The 21,805-nt window shown below is 42.4% G+C and overlaps 1 protein-coding gene across 2 annotated transcripts in view; it reads left to right on the forward strand.

Moving 5' to 3' along the window:
- Nucleotides 1–1,079: 1,079 nt before the first annotated feature.
- ephb6 (eph receptor B6) overlaps nt 1,080–21,805 on the forward strand; it is a 35,800-nt gene continuing 15,074 nt past the window's right edge. Inside the window, exons 1-5 of one of the 2 annotated variants that reach the window (XM_023426321.2) lie at nt 1,080–1,205; nt 10,648–10,712; nt 16,212–16,484; nt 19,011–19,180; nt 19,264–19,559. In XM_023426321.2, the coding sequence (XP_023282089.1) occupies nt 1,148–1,205; nt 10,648–10,712; nt 16,212–16,484; nt 19,011–19,180; nt 19,264–19,559 (862 nt within the window). In that variant the 5' untranslated portion in view covers nt 1,080–1,147. The remainder of the gene's footprint in view (nt 1,206–10,647; nt 10,713–16,211; nt 16,485–19,010; nt 19,181–19,263; nt 19,560–21,805) is intronic. The other variant, XM_087179332.1, reaches the window with a different exon arrangement.

The following is a 21,805-nucleotide window of genomic DNA, read 5'->3' on the forward strand; positions in this document are numbered from 1 at the left end:
GTTTTAAATACCTGCTTAATGAGTTGAGGAGCATCATCCATTTCCCCCTCCACTTTACCTTCTGTACATCAGAGAGCCGAGGGTAAAGGGCCCCCGGCTGGCTGGGAATGGGGCCATCTAACTGTGTCAAGCCAATAGGCAACATCTCCCTGCAAGAGTCTACTGGAGTCTTATTCATTCCAGTGAACTGGGGCATGAAAGCCCATCAACAAGCTGCAGTGCTGCAGACTGACCAGCGAGTGGCATGCACGGACCAGAGGGCTGTTCAGCTCTGTGTGTGTGTGTGTGTGTGTGTGTGTGTGTGTGTGTGTGTGTTTGTGCGTGTCTAGATACTGTCTGGATGAGCAGCCCTGTGAGGCGAGGAGTGTGTCTGAGAGAAAAAGGGGAGGGGAGGGGGGTGGGTGGTGTTGTCATATGAGGGATGGAGTGGATCCAGAAATGTGTTGAAATTATATTCATTTTCCATTAAAAAAAAGTAGAAGTGAGCAAAAAACAAGAAAAAATAGAGGAGGAAAAAAATTGGGTACACTTTCACATGCCACAGCTTGAAAAATGCAAGTTAGCACAGTGTTCAGACGTGTGAGGGATGCCACAGTTTGAGGCTCAGTCTGCCAGGCGGCCTTGAAGAAATTTGTGCGAGGCATTAGAGGAGAGCTGGAACGAACGCCGTCAGACATGTCTAGACATTAGTTTTAGAGACCAGACAAACTTGTTTATTCATTTTTCCACCTCCGTCTTTCTCTGTCACTCTCTCTTGTTGACTCTCTCTTTGTGCCTTTGTTTCTCTCAAATAATAAAAAAAAAGAAGTCTCTCCCACTTTCCTCCTTTCTCTCCCTCTGATCTCTTTCTCTCCTCCTGTCTCTCTGACAACAGCGTTTTGTTTACTTCCTCGCTTGGCAGTGTACTTATTGTATGTGCTGCTCTGTAAATATTTTTCTCCTTCCCTCATCCATTCATCTATCCACCCCCTCAACCTCTCTCTCTCTCTCCCTCAGATAAAGGGAGCAAACAGACTCCACCCCCTCTCTCACCCCCCTCTCCCTCTCTCGCTCCCTCTCACACACACTCACTCTATCTCCCTCTTTCTCTCTCTTTCATGCTCTCTCCCTCCCTCTCTCTCTCTGTCAGTGTCATTCTGTAGTGGAGATGTGGAGTGTCTTTCTGTCTCTCTGTCTGTTTTTCCAGCCTAATTCAGCGGAGGAAGGTAAGGGCTAAACTTTCACATGTATCTATTCACATTAAATCTTTGCTGGCGTGTGTGTGTGTGTGTGTGTGTGTGTGTGTGTGTGTGTGTGTGTGTGTGTGTTTATGGCTATAGCGTGATGGAGAGTTTACACAGCTCTCTCATCATGTGCTTGTAATGAGTCCACAAGTGAAGGATGGACACTTGGTATGCCTCTGTAATAGCTCTCTAAGAATGTGGCTCTCTGGGAATTCTGGGCACTTTGACAACGTGTGAACCAGTGGCACGTAAGGCCGCAGCACCACGAGAAAGTCCAATTCATCCATGGATTCTTGGGGCTCCACCTCCAGCTTGGGACCCCCTGAATAATTACCACCTTTCCCCTTGCTCACACAGCTCTCTGTGTGTTAGTTGTACGTGCTCTGTATTGTGTCTGATTGAGTGAATATGCATGTACACGTTTGTGTGTGTGCCACTGTGGCAGCACATCAGATAGGACTTTGTTGGCATGGAAGTGCCAGGTGCGTGCCGGGGCCTATCAAGCTCCGGCAACAAAAGAATATGGAAATAAGGCATGAGACAAATGAATAATAAGTTGCATAACCCGTTTCTGTTCGATGTCTGAGACCCCCCCCCACCCCCCACCCCTCTCCCCTCATGTCACTCATGATCTTATGGATGTGACAGCCAGAGACCCCTGCCCCCCTCCAGTATCGTTATCAGCGCCCCTTTCTTTTCTGTGGATGCATCCTCGCTTCTCTGCTCTTAACTCTCCACGCTTTGTCTACACGAATGGAAATATTATGTCTTGAAAACTGCATGAGCAAGTGAGCGTGTGAGCGAGTGTGTGTGTGTGTGTGAGATTGACAGACTGTCTGGTCAGGCTGTTAGTTAAGTAAGAAGTGTTCTGTCAGATCAGAGTGGGCTGTCTTGCGAGAACTGATGATAATGTGATGAGTCAAACTGCCTTTATACAGTATATATGTGTACATCTGTGTGTGTGTGTGTGTGTGTGTGTGTGTGTGTGTGTCTAGTTATAGGTGCATGCGTGCTTTAGCTTCTGCCTATACATAGCTCCTGTTCCTACATCCTGTCCCCAACACTTGAGGGGGTTTCAACAGTCAGCACGCAATTACTTTCAAAGGGGACGAGCTTCACATTGGAGAGAGCTGCACCTGTTCTTGCTCATCTCACATTGGCTTTAGTTTACTGCGAGGTGTGTGTCAGTAATGGTCTATAACAGAGGTAACTTATATGTCAGCCTCATGCCACAGATTTGAGCTGCGTCTGTAACAGATGGCCTGGACTAAGATGAGACAGAATGACAGAGAGGGAGCAAGGCTGCACAGTGTTGCTGGCCTACTGACTCTGTTTGTGTAAGTGAAACAGAGCGCTCTATAATACAGTATTAACCCAATATCATGGACGTCCATATAAATCCAAATAAGTTGAAGCATCTAGTTATGCAGTGAAGGGAGGATTTGGCGTCTGCCACGGCTTTGATTGCAGTAATGTGTCTGTCTGGACTTATGGGCAATGAATGCCTGTGAACTGATGCGTTTACTCTCTGTCTCTCTGTAGTTTATTGTCTGTCCTCTGCTTTTGAGAGTATATCTGCGTATCCACCTTTAACAACCCCTACTCTTGTCTGTTTTCACACCACAAACCATAAGGAAGGATCATTGTTAGTCTTTCAGTTAGGAGTATAAAAGCTAGTCTCTAGTTGCTTCTCTGCATGCAGACAAACTCCAGAGTATGTAAGTGACGGGGAATTTGATTTATCACTCTCACATGCTGCCTATGTAAGTGTTGATGCATTCGCCCACATGCTTTGTTGATGTGAGGTGTTGATGTGAAGCTCAACGGCCGGCCTCTAAATTGTTGGATCTGCGTTGCGGATTGCGTGTTCACATCGGAGTAACACACCACACTGAAGGGAAAGGCCTGTGCAGGAGACACACCTGATGCCCCTCCAGCTCTTCCCCTCACGGACGAGTGAAGCTGCAGCGATGCTCACCGAGCTATGTATATCCAGAAATTAAGCTATTAATCTTACCCTGAAAAAAGTAATCTCAAGTGATTTTGACCGAAAGGCAACAGGCTGCTCAGACGGTATACTGACATGTTTGAAAAAAATCCAGCCAGGCAGAAAGGTTTTGCAGGTGTTAGTCCACTACTGTACCTTGAAAGTACTTTTGTTTAGGATTTCCCTTTTAAATCAATTTCTACAGCCACGTTTCCACCGCGGTGCTTGATCGAACTTCTAGTTCTGGGGGCTTTTCTGGTTGAAACGCAGCTGTACTTCTACCCTTCTACTTTTCAGAAGAACGTATTGCACTTTTTAGTACCATCTACATATATTTGACAGCTAGAGCTTAAGATTATATACTATATAATCTATAGTATGTAATAGTATAATATTATTATACTATAAACAGAAGTGACAAACTAATAAAGCTTTCAAAAAAGCTGTGTCTCATTGGGGTACCTGGTCAGACCTTGTTCTAGAGAGGTCTGTGAGATTCGTCAAAGAAACATTTGACCTCAAAACTTCTCAAATGGTTTCAATGGTTGGACAGTTTAAGATCCAGTCAGGTAAGATTAGAGGTAGAATTATACAAAATATCACAATTAAATTATAAATTAGTGTATCTGAACTTCTGTCCCCTCCCATTAATCATCTCAAGACCCCTCAGACTTTTTCTACTTAAGTAACAGTTTGACTGCAGAACTGCTTCTACTTTGTTGTATTGATACTCTCACTTGAGTAAAGGATCTACATGATTCCTCTATCACTTGTTATCTGTACATAAAAAGAAAAACACCAGGCAGCAGCTATAAATTTTTCGCCATGTTGACATTCTCGCTTTAAGGTCACTCGTGCCATCTTTCCCGCTGTTTCTGGCTCTAACTGGGTATTAATTAGGCAGATTACCACCCGTATCCTGGGTGTGATAAGCCGTGTCTTTTTCAGGACATGATAAATTAGAGAAAGTGTGATAAGAAAATAAATGGCGTGCTTGTCACAGTGGGAGTACAGTGGGACGGATGCCACTAAAAGCTTCCTGCTCTCGATCCTCTGGCCTGCCTGTGCACGGAGCTGCAGGAAGAGAGAAATCGCATGCTGGTGGGAAGTGGAGGACGCAGCATCCCCATCCACATCACTGACACTACAACACTTAACTGTGACCAGGCGTTATTTTTAGCAGCATTTTTTTCATGTAATTTTTAAAAGCAGCATAATTTTCTGTGGCTGTTTAGAGCGCTGTAACAACATTAGGCCGTTTTTCCTCAAATGAATGACACATCTGTCATTTGTGATATGAGAGGTCGAAGCCCTCAGGCGGCTGCGAGCCAAGACTCTCTGCTTTGAGTCAGTCAGTGTCGTGGCAGATAGCATCACAGATAATACGCCTGTGCGGACAGGCAATGAGTGAGAGCCAAAATATAACTGAAAGATGAACATGTGGTATGGACTGCTGTGGCACTGGAATGTAGTTTGTAGTTTTGAGTTTCACATTAAAGCTGCACTTGGCAGTTCGGCATGCTGGCACTGACCAAAAGGAGGGAGAGCTAAGTTTGATTGTTGAAGGCTTCGCTATTGAGAATTTACACAATGAGATTAGAGTAAACTGATCTCTTCTCAGTTTTACATTCCTTCGTCTTAGTGGCTGTTGAGGGTGAAGGTGGTGATGAAAATATGTTTGTAGCAGCCTCTGCCTTTGATGGTTAGTCTAGATTTTTCTCTATCAAGAGCTCACAGATTTTTAAGAGCAAGTTTTATATTTTATCTCTTGATTCTTCATTTCCATGGCGCACAGATTACTGCCCTCCAGTGAGCTTAAGTTGGGAGAGGGACAAACGTCTCCACTGCGGCTCCATTGACAAGTATTTTTCCATAAGATTTTTGGCTAACACAGCTTTTATTGGGTCTCATTAAATAACGTCACAATTCTTTCCCTCTTACCAAAGCCAAGCCTGTCTAGGTCTTAAAAACACAACCAAAAATATGTCTAATCCAGTTGTCAAATCAACTGTGCTATAACTTTGCTATAGGGATAAGAGGAATTCCTGAACGGGTTAAAGGAACAGTTCAACATTTTGGGATAATACATTTATTTGCTTCTTGTTCAGAGTCAGATAAGATGATCCAGAAGGTTAAAGACAGGAAACAAAGGTAAGAATACTAATCATTAAAAACTGAAGAGTAAAAACGTCAATCTGTATTTTAAAAGGAAGTTACGTACAGTACTAGTTAATTCCTGGAGTACGAGTGCAACAAATTTCTACATGTATGGATTAAACAAGCAAGATACAGTAAAACATGTAAAGATGTGGTAGTAGGTGCATTTTGTAAGCTAGTTGTTTCCAGGTTTTAAGCTAACGTGCTGCTGGTGGTAGCTTCCTATTTCCCCAACATACATGAAAATGGTGTTGATCTTCTTATCCAAAGACGCCAGTATACTCCATCATAACTGCTTCACACACACACACACACACGTGTACAGTTATAGGGGATATTTCGGGTCCAAACATTTTTGTAACTTTCTGAAACAGACAATTCAACATTCACATCCACTTTACACCACGATTGGCCAGCTGTGCGGAGACGATATAGGGAGGACTGAAACCGCCAAAATCAAAAAGGAAATCATTAAAATTAACTGCTAAGCTAAAGAAACTAGCAGATCTGAGGAGAATGTAAACAACAGAAACGCCAGCAACCGGAAATGAAACAATACTCTTACTGTTGCATGTTAGCAGAGCAATTTAAACGCTGTTAAGACACAAAGGGTTTCTGTCCATGAAGCATTGAGTTTGTATTAATGAGTAATAAGAGTGGACCAAAAAAGAGGCTTTGAAGTAAAATATCGCAATGACCAATTAAACAGATCAAACAGAGGGAGTTAAAAATAAAGATGTGCTAGTTTCTTTAGCTTAGCAGCTACTGATAGCTTCTCTCTCTCCATGTCACTGTCCTGCTCTCTCTTGTTTAGTTATTCCTATGCCTTATTTAGTGATAAGGATAAATATAAGAAATGCAGTTTATTTGCCGTGATGGAGGCAAGACTCAGTGAATTGGAAGCGCAACTCAGCTTCCCTGCAGCTCCCTAGTATCCAGGGTTTGAATTTCTCTCTTGCTTTCTTTTTTTTCTTTGTTATGCAACATTTTCTGTCACTTTTCCTACGGACAACCAAGTGCAACACTAAGTCTGTTTGAAAATGTATGCCTATCTATATTTATCGTGTCTCCCGGCTCTTAGGGGGTCGGATTTTCTCTTGTACCAGCTATACACACTTCTTACTTCCCACAAGATATTGTACAAACTATGTCTTTTCTAGCATAACCCAACCCTAACCATCGGCAAAGTGAACAAGTACATTAACTTTTCAAATGTTTCCATCAGGAAACAGCTTTTGTGAAATGTCCTCCTACCTGTGCCTGTTGCTGCCTGTTCTGCAACTCCTTGCTCTGTCATCTAACCTGACTTAAGTGCTGTTTGTTGCAGCTGCACTGTCATTCAGCTTAACCACCAGAGAGTTTTTGATAACTCTCTTTGACATGTGCATGCTTATTTCTGGAATCGCGTTAATCCCCCTCCTTCCTCACTCCTCCACCCTCCTCCTCCTCCTCCTCCTGCTCCCGCTCTGTCTTGGCGTATCACTCTCTTGCTGTGGTTGTTTGTAATGATGGTTTGGTGTAGGCCTTGTCCTTGACTGACTGTCTGTGGGTGGGAGCATCTGGAGCGTATAAAGGATGGGTGGAGATGGGTGGATGAGTGGACAAAAGACAAAACACGACCTGACCGCTGCCCAGAACGCTTGCAGGCACTGTGGGAATTTTTTGTGAAAGTGTGTATGTGCATGTGTGTGTGTATCGTGGTTGTTACCTGTGAGCTCAGTGGCTCTGTGTACTCATTTCAGACACATTTACATTGGTGTTAAGGCATATTACACACACTCACACACTCACACCCCTTTAGCCTACATTAATGTTAACACCTAAATTCTGATGAGTGTCAGGTGGGCGGGGGAGGGGGGATCTGGTAAGTGTGCATGAAAGTAGCATACATCTGCCGTCAAAGAGGCATGACATGAACGACAGCACTACACTTAGCGCTCAAGAGTGTCGGTGCATGCATGGCCACACAGAGAGGGAAAGTGTTGGGTGGAAAGAGAAATGGATGGAGAGAGCGGAGAGAGGGTCACTCAGCTGAAGTGAACACTCCAGTGGCAGAGGGGACAGCCATGAACTAATGCATGTCACCCCTGCACAACAGAAAAGAGTATTTACACCCACACCACACACAGAACGAGAGGGGAGAGGAGTGAAAGAAGCACATTCGTATGCACAAACGCAATCCTATCATCCTCCTCTCATTCCTGTTTCATAATCCTGCCTTTATTATTCTATTGTCTCCTCTTTTCCTATCAAAGCTCTTCCCAAACAAACAGCGGACCTGGCATCAATAATGGAGCAGAGACTCTCTCCTTATTTAACGTACAGAGATGCCTACCCTGCTGTCACTTTTTAGATAAATAATACACACATGCAGAGAGGGGGCAGATGAGAGGGACAAGGCACAAGATGGAGGTAGAAAAAAGAGGGAAAGTTATCAAGTAAAGTGAGTAAAAGACCGGAGTGGAGCGGGAAGACGTGAGAGACCGCCGTGCATTAAAGCAGCACTCAGGTCCAGATTGCAGACTCAGCACTTCTGCAAACTGTCAGGGACAAACTTTGAGTGTCTCGGCCTTTGGAGGGACCAATAACGGAGACGCCGTAGTGCTCTGTGTACATGAAGGGGTTGTCTGAGAGTTAAATAAAGGGGCTTTTACTGCCAAGTGGACTTGCCAGCCAATGTCCCTCTCTTTTGTTCAACGTTGTCTCTCACACACACACACACCAGATCCAGTCATGATGCCTCAGCTCGAGCTAATCCTTGAAAGGTGTGTGTAACACGGCACTCAACGCTTATCTTGAGATGTCGTGGTGAATTATTCAACATGCTAATGTCACGCAATGAGACATGCATGGAGCTCTTTGAACACCCCTCCATGTAATCCTCATGTACAGGTTTGTCCCGGAAAGATGGGAGGCGACGCAAGGACCTGTGGTCCCTAAGGCCCCTCGACAAGAAGCTAAATAGTAGAGGCATAAATATTAATGTCACAATAGTTTGCTATATATTATTTATGCATGACTCTGCCCTGCAGCAGAGGGTTAATTGAATTTGGAATGACACATTTGCAGCGTTTGTGTGTGTGGTTCTTATTTGATACAAATAGGATGGTGCTTAATGAGGTCACAATATATGATGTGTGAGCGAGTTTCATGCAGCACAGGTTCATACATAATGATCATTTGTTGTTTTGAAGTGAAACGAAGGATGCGTCTTGGGAAACTAATCAATGGGCAGTTTCTTTGTCATGACGCACATCTTAAATGTTGTGATGTGCAAGAGCACGGCACAATGTGTGTCCTGCTTCAGTAGCATCACTTAACAAAGCAGGAAAGGTGTGTTACTAATGGAAATTGTCATTCCTCTGAAAGGCTTTAGAGTTGCTGGCTTGGTGGATTTAGTTTTCTCCGTGTAGCTGATTTTATCCTGATCGGCTCTGCCAAGCTGTCCAGACATGTGTTGCACTAAAAACTATTTATTCTGATGCCTGTGGCTGCATATAATCCTCAGCTGTCACAGTCCATTTGTATTCTTTTCTTGATACAATTCATATCACTCTGAATCCTGGAGGACGTCCATGGAAAATGTGTGAATTTAGTGAGATTGACATAAAGACAGGCTAGTTGGTGAAAACAGATAGACTGGAGGGGAAGGAGGGCTTGTAAAAAGAAAAAAAAAAGAGGAGGGAAGAGAAGGATTGGAGGACAGATTTGCGGGGTCTCCATATTTGAGCATAATCCTAAAGAGAAAAAAATCTGCAGAGTCAGAGAAAGGAGAGGTGGGGGTGATTTATGCCATAAACCACAAATGATACCATTTTCTTCTTATTTGTTTGATTTTTTTAAAGAAGAGGGATTCAGTGTGTGTGCGCACAAGCTTTTACACCTGAGGAATAAAAACTGAGAGATCTCAGTGAGTCAGTGGTGTTTTGGTGAGACTAGGGTACCTTTTGAAATCCCATCCTGTGACTGATGATTATGTAGATAAAAATGTTCAGTCGCTCTTTGTCTGGTTGTCAGAGAGAGGAAAAGAGAGCCTCCTTTTCTCTGGCGAACGATTGTGTGACATGAAATGGAAACGAAAAGTATAAAAATTGTATGACAACAATGAGGAGAATTATTTATCCGTAAACAGAGGCGGATGGCTCCTGCCTCCCCACAATACTTTATGTGTCTACAGGCCTTTGGGTGATTAGTGTCGTGCATGACAAAATCAGGCACTGTGTTTTTCTCCATTAACTCCATCTGTGCGAGTATCCAAACCTGAAGTCTGATGTTTGTGCCACCTCTGTGTGCACAACAAACTCTGGCCTGCGTTCAATCAGTGGCTGCTCAACAGAACCGAGTGCAGACTGTGCCAGACTGAAGGAACGGCAGCCACCACGGTTTTGGAATACTAATGGAAAATTCAAGGGCTTCAGTTTTGTGTTGGAAGCTGCCATGTGTCAGCACGCAGCACTCAGCATTGAAGTCACTTTGTGTGTGTGTGTGTGATTTCTTTCCCAGCTTGCTTTTTAAAGCACTTAAACATAAAAGCAAATTATGGGAAAATACACTCCAACATAAAAGTCATACGCTCTTCTCACGCTTTTCATTACAGATCAGTGAAATCGAGCAAGTGCCTTTTAAAACCTGAAATAAGAGAGAAACTCACATTGAACATATCATCATCATACCCCGCAAAACGATGAAGGTTTCCTTTGAGCCAGACTACAAGAAGCATCAGCTTGCTAAGTTTCAACAAAATGTGACACTAACTGTTATGGCCTTTTAAAGTTGGAAACTTTGACCTTTAATCACAGTGCCCCATCAGGTCAATCAGTTTCATTTTTTAAACAGCAGAACATTGTGTCGAAATGCATCATCACTCAGAATACGTTATTAGGTTTGACAGATGCGCACAGCTGGAGCCCTCCATGATTTTATCGCATGGGAGGAAAAATCAAAGAGAACTGTGGACAAATCCTGGACCTGTTCCACCAACAGTAAAGCAGCTTCCAACTACTTGTGGTATTTAACAAAAGCATAAAAGACTGTTGGATTGCTTGTAAAAGCTCCCCCCCAAATATATTGCCATCTTTGTTAAGGCATCTCAAAATCACACATTCTGCAGCTTTCAGTCGATGAGAGGATATCTGATGGTTACAGATTCTTTTCTCTTTTTTTAGCACTTCGAGTTTTAACTCTAAAGCAGCAATAAATAGCGTTCATTTGGATTCTGCACATCCTGTTTTCGTCTCTTTTCTTATACCTGGTCTTTGTCTCTGCTCCCTCTCTCCTCAGTGATGCTGCTGGACACAACAGAGTCTACCTCAGAGCTGGGCTGGACCACCTATCCAGACACAGGGGTAAGCAGAGAGCGGGCTGTCAATGTGCTTTCCAGCTGTTGGGATGTTGGATGGAATCCAATGTGTTCAACACATGTTACACATGGTGATGTGTTAAGTGTTAGGTTGTAATCACATTGTTGGGCTTGGTACTAATTCTAATGACGGATAAATCATAATAACATGTTACACATTTTCAACTCATGGTAAAGTTTAGGCATAAGTTACAAATGACTAACTAATTATTATTTTCAGTATTCATTTATCCGCTGATTATTGTCATGTTTAACTGATTAATTGTTTGGTCTATAAAATGTCAGAGAATAGTGAAAAAGGTTCAGATTTCCCCAAGGTGATCTAATCATATTGCAGTTTATTGTCAGACCAAAAGTCCACAACCAAAACATATATTATCTTTACTATAAGACGAGATAAAAGCAGCAAAGTATCTCATTCAAAAAACATTTTTTACTCGAAAAATGGCTTAAATGATTTATCGACGGTCAAAATAAGCTTGGTGACATTTTGGTATAAGATTAGAACTGATTATGCTCATGTATTAGGTTACTCATGGTGAAAGGCCCTGTGTGTAATTATTATGACAGTATAATAACACACCTTGCACAAGGGTAAAAAAAATCTTCTTCTAGAGGAAGAGTAATTATTTCTGTGTTTCTCAGCTTATCATAATATATATAATATACATATATTGGATCTTTTATATATCAGGTTGTCAAAAACACATTTGACTGTACATCTGTAGATATGTTTACCAGCTAATTGGCTCACACATTTCCCAGCTCTTGTGGTCTGTTTAAAGCAGTGCCAGTACGATTTCTGCCATGTTTTCCTCACCATGTTTGTACTTTCACACATCAAAATCAAGCGAGGGTGCTGTGCTATCCATTTTGCCAGCTGCATTGATTGCAGTGATTTAAATAAACAGCAGGCTTCCACTTTAACCTTAATGAAAACTCTGCCACCGCTGCCATACTGAGAACTGCTGGAAGATTATGGGAATAAAGTTATAAATGTTTATGTTTGGGTGATGGGTTAAGGTCAGTGTCATTATCTTGCAGAATCATGGCTGGCGTCTGACATTGATTGGTGGAACTTCTGGCAGGTGTCGCACAGCCTGAGAATGAGCATGAAGGTTTCACCTTGCCTTTAAAACAGCCTTGAGAGCCTTAGATGCCTCTTAATTATTTTTTTATATTGGTCTCTAATGTGTGTCCTCATCCATGATAAGATCGCAGTGATTGAACTATAGATCCCCCATTCTTGAGCTGCTTTTTATTTAAGGTTGTTGCAACCTTGAGCTATACGTAAATATGTGTGTTTGGGATTACGTGTGTGAATGCGTGTTTGTGTGTGTGTGCGCGCGTGCGTGCGTGCGTGCGTGTGTACTTGCGTGACTGTGCTAGGGTCAACTCCCGGGTCAGTTAAATTCATTCATCTGTGAGTGATTGCGTCTCACTTCTAATATGGCTCATAATTACACTCAGACATCGTCTTCATTGTCATCATCTTTGAAATACTCAGTCAAGCTACATGTGAGAAACTGTAAGACATCACATGTACTGTGTTCTTCTCACTTTGCAGGAAATTCCTATATCGAGCACTCAGAACAACATTATTCTAAGTCTCTATCCATGCATGGACAATATGTTTCAATCATCTGATATATAAAATTCATCATACTGTGCATGAAATGAAAACAAGTTGCAACTAGCTACGTAAACACTACTTTCATGCATATTTTGCTAAATGCGAGCCAACACTTATAACTCCCTTATCCCACCAGATTTTCACATGCTGGCAGCTGAAAAAAGGGCTGCATGAAAGTACAGTAGTCTCTGACCAACATCTGGCAGGCATACACACTCGCATCGAGCCTTTTATCTCACCTTACACTAAACTTAAGCTTTACGCGCCGTCATTATCACCCCAGTCTGGCCGCCAGTGTCGGGCTATAATTGTACATGATGTTGGATTAATTAGGGCCTCATGTGTGTTAGGAATCTGTGAACCATGACGGGCAGCTGCTAATAGGGGGCCATCCATTTGTGTGTGTGTGTGTGTGTGTGTGTGTGTGTGTGTGTGTATGTCTGTGTGTGTGTGTGTGTGTGTGTGCGTGTGTGTGTGAGAGTGAGCAAGTCAAGCATTTACATTTGTTTTTTTTTTTTTTTTTTATGGTCCCTGGATGAGAAGTGCTTCTGAGATGGAGATATGGTTATTTGACCCGGGGCATGAAGCTGAGAGAAGTAGAAAGACAGACCAAGAGAAGGGGGAGAGAAAGAGGGAGGATGTGTGTGTTGAATGTGTGTATCTGTGTGTTCTTTTTTTAACCCTTTCCTCACTTTTCTCTTCACATCCCATCTTTTTTTTTTTCATTTGCTTGAGGCTCTGTGGATATTCTTTACTGCGCTCTCCTCCTGCTTCTTCTTGCTCTTTTACCATCTTTCCATTCTTTCAATTCACTGACAAGCGTCTTTGTCTCTGCCTCTCTCTCTCTCTCTCTCTGTCCCTCATAATCTTTCCTCCCTCTGCCCTTCACAGACCCAAAGCCACTGGGTCTCTGCCTCATATTCTTTCTTTTATCCCCCCAACTCAATCTCCACTCTACCCCTCATTTCCCCTCAGTGTCAAACCAGCAGATACTCCCCACTTCTTACAGTAGTCTCTGCTTATTTTTCTCTCCACTTATTTTGACTCTCTGTTCTTCCATTGTGTTTTCTGTGTGTTTGTGTGTGTGTGTGTGTGTGTGTGTGTGTGCATGCATATGTCTTAGGGTATATGTGCGTGCCTTCCTCTGCTTCTACATGTTTGTTTGTGTGTCGACAGTTGTGTCCGAGGCCCTGCCCCTCCCCTGTCCTCTGTCACTGGAGAGATTGCGTGGCTCTCTGGCATTTCGGTTCAAATTAAATCATGGAGATGAGTCGTCCCTATTTTTTTTCTCTCTCTTTCTTTCCAACGCTTCATCCAACCCCTCCTCCCCAATCTGCCCCGTTTTTTTTTTTTTTTCTTTTTCATGCGGGAGGGAGAAAACGAGACAAGGAGAAATAGGAAAGGGAGAGGGAGGGGTGGTGGTGGAGGTGGGGGCTTAGGGTCAGAAAACAAATGAAAGCTGTGTTTTTTCACAAAGGTACAGAAGCAAACTGCACGCAATGCCACACACCGTTACCAGCGGTTACTCTCCCTTTACCTGAAAGTCTGTGCCTTTTGCCACATGGTCTGGCTGTTACTGCAGCCACCTGACTCTGTCACACGGAAATACACACTCACATGCACTCTCTGTTTACTATTTTCCCACTTTTCTCTCTCCCCACTCTCCATCTGCATCCCTCCACACCACCATGTGCTCTCTGTTGTCCCCTCCATCCAATTTCCCTCGTTCCCATGTCTGATGGAGAGCGAATCACAGCCTTGGAGAGAGAAAACTGTCCTTTCACTCCATTAGACTGACAGCGCCTCAGACTCTTTTTATCTGCTCACTGATCTTATCATTACTCCAATTGGACCCAATATGAATGCACTCTCTCATGTGTGATGCTACAAAGATCTTTGTTCGCACTGGCTGTCGGAACCACACAGAGAAAGAGACATGAGCATGCAGAGATACACTAACATGCACAAACACAGAAACACACACACACCAAATGCACCCTGATAGGGTGTCAGGACCTTTTGTCCTCTTGCCATTGTTGCAGGGAGAATTATGATGATGAGGCCTAATACATAATTCTTCTGTGTTACAACAGAAAAGGCCCTGCTTGTCACTCAGGGCTACACAGGCTTAAAGCAGAGCCTTTTCATCTTGGAGGCACCGTACTGTATAATTGGTGAAACTAAACCCCATGCCTACATTTACATTTCGACTCATTCAGAGTCTCTGTGCTGCTCACTTTTCTCCAAGATCCAACTCATGTCCAATTCCATTAGTGCATCCACAAGTATTCAGAGTCCCTAAAATATGACAAAATCTGCTTGATTTATAGCACAACGGCTGCCACAAGTCAGCCACACAAGTGTCCACCACCTGTCACATGCAAATGCAAAACCAATGCAAGAGATAAACCAACTACAAATCAATTTATAAAGCTGATGATATTGTTATTATAAACAGTCATTATACCACTTCAATATATTTAATTGAAAAATGAAAACATCATATTTTATCTTTTGTCTATTTTCACTGTCTGAACCTACTTCTCTTTTACATTTTGTTATTTATTGCCATGGAAACAGGTTTGGTTTTATTTCTCAAATACCCGATTTCACTATAATGGAGGTGAACTGAATTTTGTTTGTGGTGTTCAGTAACACATTAAGAAATTCAATATGAACATGTCCTTTCAGAAACAGTGTCCTTGTTACTTTAGATATTTTGTGAATTCCCTTTAGAAATGTTTGGACGTGAAGAAAATGTTCCTTTGAAAACCAATGACATTGTGTTGTGTGTACTATCCAAGTGTAGTCAGGACCTTGATGTTGATTTTTTTTTTTTAGCTTTGACAGTGGAAATGTTGATCTGTCCTTCAGTTTGCCACTTTAGTACAGCCTGAAATATCTCAACAAATTTTGGATAGATTGCTGTGACATTTTGCAGTGGTATTCATAGTCCCAGGAGGAAGAATCCTACTTATTTTGGTGAATGGCATCATCCAATGAAATGTCTCAGCATTCGCACATTTGTACAGAAATTCATGGTTTGTGGGCGACATCTCACAGTGACTTTGGTGGTCCTTCCACGTCTGCTCCAATTTTGGTGCACTTAGATAATCTCACCGGCTGACAGCTGACATTGGCGGATAACAGCCAAAATCGGCCCAGATGGTGGAAATAACATTTGACACTCATGCTACATGGGCCAGACTAGAGCAGAGGAACCAGGCCTGTATGGGGACTGAAGAAACACAAATATGTGGCCTGGAATTCACCACAACAAATTTGCTCTCTGAAATGATCTAAATGGCTAGTTACACTAGAAGGGAGAAAATACGTAAACTAATAATTTCTGGATCAGTACAGTTTTGTCTGAATGGCTTGGAATGTGTGATGTTCTAAATGAAAGGCTCAAGTGGTCTAATTAACTGCTGGTTTTATAATCATTGATTACTGAATTATACAATGGACAGTCTATCATAGAGTACAAGGACACAGAGATGACCTATCTTTGAGGACAGTGAAGAGCAACTTTTCACTTGTGGATTCAAAACCAGTGTGTGTTAGACCTAAATCAGAACAAAACACTCTCTAATACTTATCTCACTAGGGATGCAGATGTCAAACAGCTGTGTTAGTTAAAGTCAGCAGCACTGGCAATCTGCTAAATATTTACCTTCTGACATGTAAACCATCTTTTAAGATACAAGGAAGATTCTTTGCTGAACAGACGTTAAACATACCAGGGTTTAACAGTTTATACAGGCTGGTTGTACAGCTCCTGCATAGGCTCATGTTTCTCTTTTACAATGCTGAGTTTACACAAGCTCATAATATTGTTTCTGTCTCCCTCAGTGGGATGAGGTCAGTGTCCTGGACGACCGGGGGAAGCTCATACGAACCTTTGAGGTCTGTAATGTCAACCAAAATCCCCGCCTGCAGGACAACTGGTTGGCTACGCCTTTCCTGTACCGACACTCAGCTCCACGGGTGTTTGTCACGTTGCGTTTCTCGGTGCGTGACTGCGCCAGCCTGCGATCACCGTCACCCACCTGCCGAGAGACGCTCACCCTGTACTACAAACAGGCCGACTCGCAGAGGGAGCTGGAGAGGACCTGGGCAGCTGAGGTGAGGCAGAAAAACAACAACAACACCGAATGTGCTGTATCATTCTTTTACTTTTATCGCCATGCATCTCGTTTGGATATGTTAACATAACAAGAACTTAATTGATCCCCCATGGAGAAATCGTAACAAGGTCAAGTAAAGTTAAAGAGAAGTTCTGCCCAAGACACGTAGCCTTAGCTCCATGTCTCCTCCATCAGGCATAAATAAGACATTTTCCAGCTTTTTGCAACACACCCGGCCCAGTTTGAATCTAGAGCATTGCAGTAAAATAGAACCTCATTTGCAGCTATTTATACAACCGGTCAAATTTCTTTCCGTATCTGACAGGGAGACTAAAAACAAAAAAGAAATATCTGTTGGTGAGCATGGGGCAGCCAGCCTTGGTGGTCTGGAAGTCCAGCAGCCATTGTATGAGCTTTTTGTAAGATGATACTGGTTATATGGTAACCTAACATGACCAAATGAACATTTATGTATCACTAAATTAAAATTTGAAGTAGCACACAAACTAGTTTTTACATAGACATCTAGGTGTCATTAAATATTCACACTCGGATAACTGCCAAGTGTTGCTAACAGCTGTGTAGCTAATGGACAAAACGGTAGCTCGCTAATATATGACCCCTCTCAAGAGGTAATATAAAATATGGATGAAATATTTGACCTAACACTTGGAAAAACGGGGAAGATTTTAAATTACATTTCACTAAAATAACTTGAAATCACTTAATCTTCAACATGTTATGCTAATAACATTATGCTAATTAACAATTAGCATCGGTTAAGTTAGCATAGTCGGTACATTTCTCTCTCTAAACTGGATAAATGAAAATACATATTTCTCCATGTATGTATAGATAAATAAAAAAGTAATACCATAGACTTATTTTGTAAAGTTTGACATATCATTTGCTTCTCAACAACTGTTGTTTTGGCAGTTATGTTGAAGCTCGAGGAGCTACAGTTGGATTTACACGTCATAAATTCTTCATTAGCTGTGGTATTTCTTAATTTTTGCCATGGTTTGCTATGGCAGACACCTTTTCTCACTTCCTGTTTTATTTTGTAAGTAGGTTCCTTGTGTGTCTCAGTGTTTTGCTTCCTGTCTTGGTCCTGTTTCTGTGTGGTGATTGTCTGCCCCGCCCTAATGTGTTTCACCTGTGTGCAATCACCCTTGCCTCCTTTGTCTATATAGTCTTTGTGCTCCCCTTTGTCATTGTCTGTTCGTCTGTTGTCTTTCTGTTTATCTCTGGGTTTGTCTTCGTCTGGTCTTGTTATCTGTTCCTCCGTGGTTCAAGCTGTTCAAGTCTGGTTTGTCTTCGTTCTATTCTTGTTACCTGTTCATGTTACCTGTTGTTCTCTGTTTTAATAAACCTCTGTGCACCGTCTCCCAAGTGTTGCTGCATTTGGGTCCACCCTTACCCCTCAATCCCCTACAAACCCTGACGGTCCTGACAATTTTTTATGGTAAAACCTACCTAATCCAGGTTATGGATCATGCATGTTCATCTTAACCTGCTCACTTGCAATGATTAATATTGTTGTTTGTTTTTACCTCTGTTTTGTCTCAGCATGTCAGCATAGACATTATTAATAAACAACTGAATTTGATTTAAAATGTTCAGCAGCTAATCTCTGATTAAAGTTCATCTGGTCATAAGTGAATTAAACAGGGAGTAATTCCTCTGTTCTAGCTGTTTTCCATCACTGCTTGAGGCAAACAACCTTCAGACAGAATCATTAAACAAAGTAAAATGAAAATTTAATTGTTGTTACTCTAATGTTACACCAAAACAGCAAAACCTCATCATCCCACGGCAAGGAGTAATTGTATAATCACCCTGAATATACAATTACTATTATTATGCTTGATTGACGGCCTCCTCAGACCACACTGGTGTGAAGCGCGCTACGGTTTACAATATGTATGTAATATTTTACACTTAGGAAATTCTCTGAACCTCGTGTTGTCAATGAAGCAGTAACTAAAGGAAATGTTTTGTTACACTGACACTGACTGTAGAAAAATGCCGTGTGTGTGTGTGTGTGAGTGTAGAGGGAATTGCTGAATCTGAGCTACATAGGCAAAAGCAGTCACGGTGGGAGGGATGCATTTATCCTTAGGGAAGTGAGATGCTTTTTAAAAATGCAAATCAAAGCCTGATGAGGAATCAGAGGAGAGTCACAGAAGAGCACAAAGCACTGCAGCGCTAAAAATCTTTGCAGGGACTTGAGCAGGAACCCCCACTGGGACCTCCATACTGCAGATCTAAATCAACATTTACACTCCTCACTTAACTGCTTCATATTATACATGCGCCTGGGAAAAATTACAGCACAACTTTGAGCTTGTCTTTCATCTTGTCATTTTCCTCCCTCTTTTTTCAGTTTTTTTCTTTTGATATAATGCACTGTTTATTTCCAATCTATATTTATCTGTCAACTAACTTATTTTAATGTCCCTAATTTTCCTCTTGTTTACCTCCTCCACTGTCTCCCGTCCACTTTACTCTGACCTCACTGCAGCCGTCCAGCAAAGAGAAGGACACCAGGGAGGGCTGGGTGAAGATCGACACCATTGCGGCTGATAAGAGTTTCTCCAAGGTTGAGCCCAGTTCACCTCACCAGTACCAACCAAACAGATACAGCCGAATCAACATCAAGACACGCAGCTTTGCCCCTCTCACACGCAATGGGTAACATTGTACTACATTCATGTCTCACCAATATTCTCGCTCCCATAATTGCTCTCTATCTTAACGTCTGACTCTTGTTCCAGATTTGTGCTGGCAATTGTCGACAGTGGAGCTTGTGTTTCCCTCATGGGTGTGTCTATCTTCTACCGGCGCTGTCCAGCCACCAGCCTCTACTTGGCGTCCTACCCGGCAACTCCGTCTGGGGCAGAGCCAACGGCCTTAGTGCCTGTGAGCGGGACATGTGTCCCCCACAGTAAAGCACAGGGAGGCACGCCGCCTCGTATGCACTGCAATGCTGAAGGAGAGTGGATGGTACCTGTAGGAGGATGTGTCTGTGATGAAGGCTATGAGCCGAACATTAATGGATCTGCCTGCTTGGGTGAGTCTGAGGAACACTGACAGTGTGCTGATCAGGTTGATCCCCACAGAGATGGATCTCACAGTCTCTGCACAATGTTAATTTAATTTATCACGCATCATGGTAGCTGCAGTATATCAGCCTTGTGTTGATGGTTAAGAGATCTCTAATTTCACACCGCACTTCCACCTTGTGATTGACAGATCAAAAAAAAGAATGGTTAAAAATTGATCAACAATTTCCAGACTTTTAGTCCCTCTTTCAAAAAGAAATCAGATTCAAAGAAATTTGAATGAATGCATACTAATTTGTGGGTTAATTCTAGACAAGGTAATCCTAAACAACACATAAACAATATAGTAGAATTCATCCATTTTGCTTTTTTAAAGTGAACATTAATAACTGTTTAATTAATAATTGTTTTTTCTGACACAACAGCAAGACATGCACTGGGTCCGATGGACAGTGCATTCTGTGAAATTGTTGGTTTGTTAGGTTTGGGGTTGGGGTCAGCAGGATTACGCAAAGAGTACTGAACCAATTTGCACCAAACTTGGTGGAGTGATGGAGCATGGGCCGGGGAAGAACCGGTTTGGTGTGGATCTAGTTATGGATCTAGTTATAGGGGCACATCTAGGAATTTTCGCTCACATTGTGAGACATTGTTCAACATTTTTGTCAGTTTCTCAGGAAATAATGTGCCACTTTAGTTTATAGATATTCTAGATGATAGTTCAAATTTCTAATTAAAAAGTGACCTGTTGAAGTAACTGACTTTGATGAGTGAATTTCCCCTTTAAATATCTAAAAAGAAATCCATCGGTAAACAGTCAAATTTCTGGGCCAGTCTTGACTCCTTGTCAGTTCTCTTCTTGGTATTTTATGAGATATGACAGCAGCTCCTCTCAGCACTGAAAGGAGCTGCTGTCACTCTGAAGCACAACTGTGCTATATGTAAAGACCAGAGGGAAACGAGGGCAGGCAGGTCGGGATGAGATGAGGCAGAGAGATTGTTTCTTATCCATGCAGTGCATTTGTAGTGATATAACTTTGCACATATTGTCTGCAAATCAATAAAGTTTTACAGAAATATGATCAGGAAATACAGGTGGTTGACCAGAGGTGCTATATTAACAGGTTACTCTTCATGTGGTGTGACTGTATAATGAAATGAAAAGAGGAGAGCACATGGCTGGGAGCCAGACAAATAGTACTGAGGTCAGCATTTGCAAAACTGGTCAAAAGCATTTGCACTTTTTAAAGTGGGTGTAAGTGGAGGAAAAAAAGAAGTACAAAAAATTTGAGAGACGTCCAGACGGACAGGAAGGGATATAGGGAGAGAGCAGGAGGAGGGAAAGAGGAAGAGAGGGAGAGAGCCATAGTGAGAGGGATGTGACACATTTAGGTCATGGCGATGTAATGGCCACTCGTCTGTGAACAAGTGACAGAAACCGCAGGGGGAGAGCGGGGGAGTGGAGGGAAAATAGGAAGAGATGGAGGGAGAGTGAAAGATAGGAGGATGCAAGTTAATGACTTAAAGAACTGAGCAGGCAAAAAAATTCTGAGGGCGTGAAGGGAAAAGAATGGATTGCTGAGTGACTCTCTTTGTGTGAATGTATAAGTATCTTTTTGTGATGCCAATCTCTGCTTCTCACCGTGGTCACATATGTCTGAGGACTGAAAATTACAGAATTACTGTAAAACACTAATCTACCAGGAATTTCAATCGACATAATTGCTCAACTCCCTTGCATGGGGGCCCTCAAAGTCTAACTAACTCCAGCACAATTAATCCTCCAATTCTGCCAACTCAGCTGTGAAATGTGTTCATGCTTTACATCTGCACCGGGCCCGCCACTTGTGTTTGTCCGTCCTTGATTGATATTTAATGACAAATCACCCCTCGACACTGCTCAGCTGCCGGACCAAAGGCTCGCACTGACTGTCTGTGAATGATCTAACACGTTGCTGCCCACGCTGCTCCGGCTTTTTGTTCCGACTCTGATTTGATTATGTTTTGCTGATCACTTCACTGACTAATGATGTGGATTGGCATCATTACATTGTTGTCCTCTTTGGCTCCCTGGGAATATTGAGAAAAGAGGCAGATGGTTAACTGGCGATGCGGTCGTCAAGGATTATTAACAGTAGCCGATCCTCGTTCTCGTCAGAAAGTGGAGCACTGAACTTTCTTCACTATTAGAAGTTGTACATTTTGTTCTTGTTTGAATTAAGCACCAAGGACATTTAATAATAGCACAAAGTGT

This window comes from Seriola lalandi, unplaced genomic scaffold, assembly GCF_002814215.2.
Source record: "Seriola lalandi dorsalis isolate HSWRI2012SDOR001 ecotype SW California unplaced genomic scaffold, Sedor1 jcf7180002054825, whole genome shotgun sequence".
In the NCBI taxonomy this organism is placed as follows: Eukaryota; Metazoa; Chordata; class Actinopteri; order Carangiformes; family Carangidae; genus Seriola; species Seriola lalandi.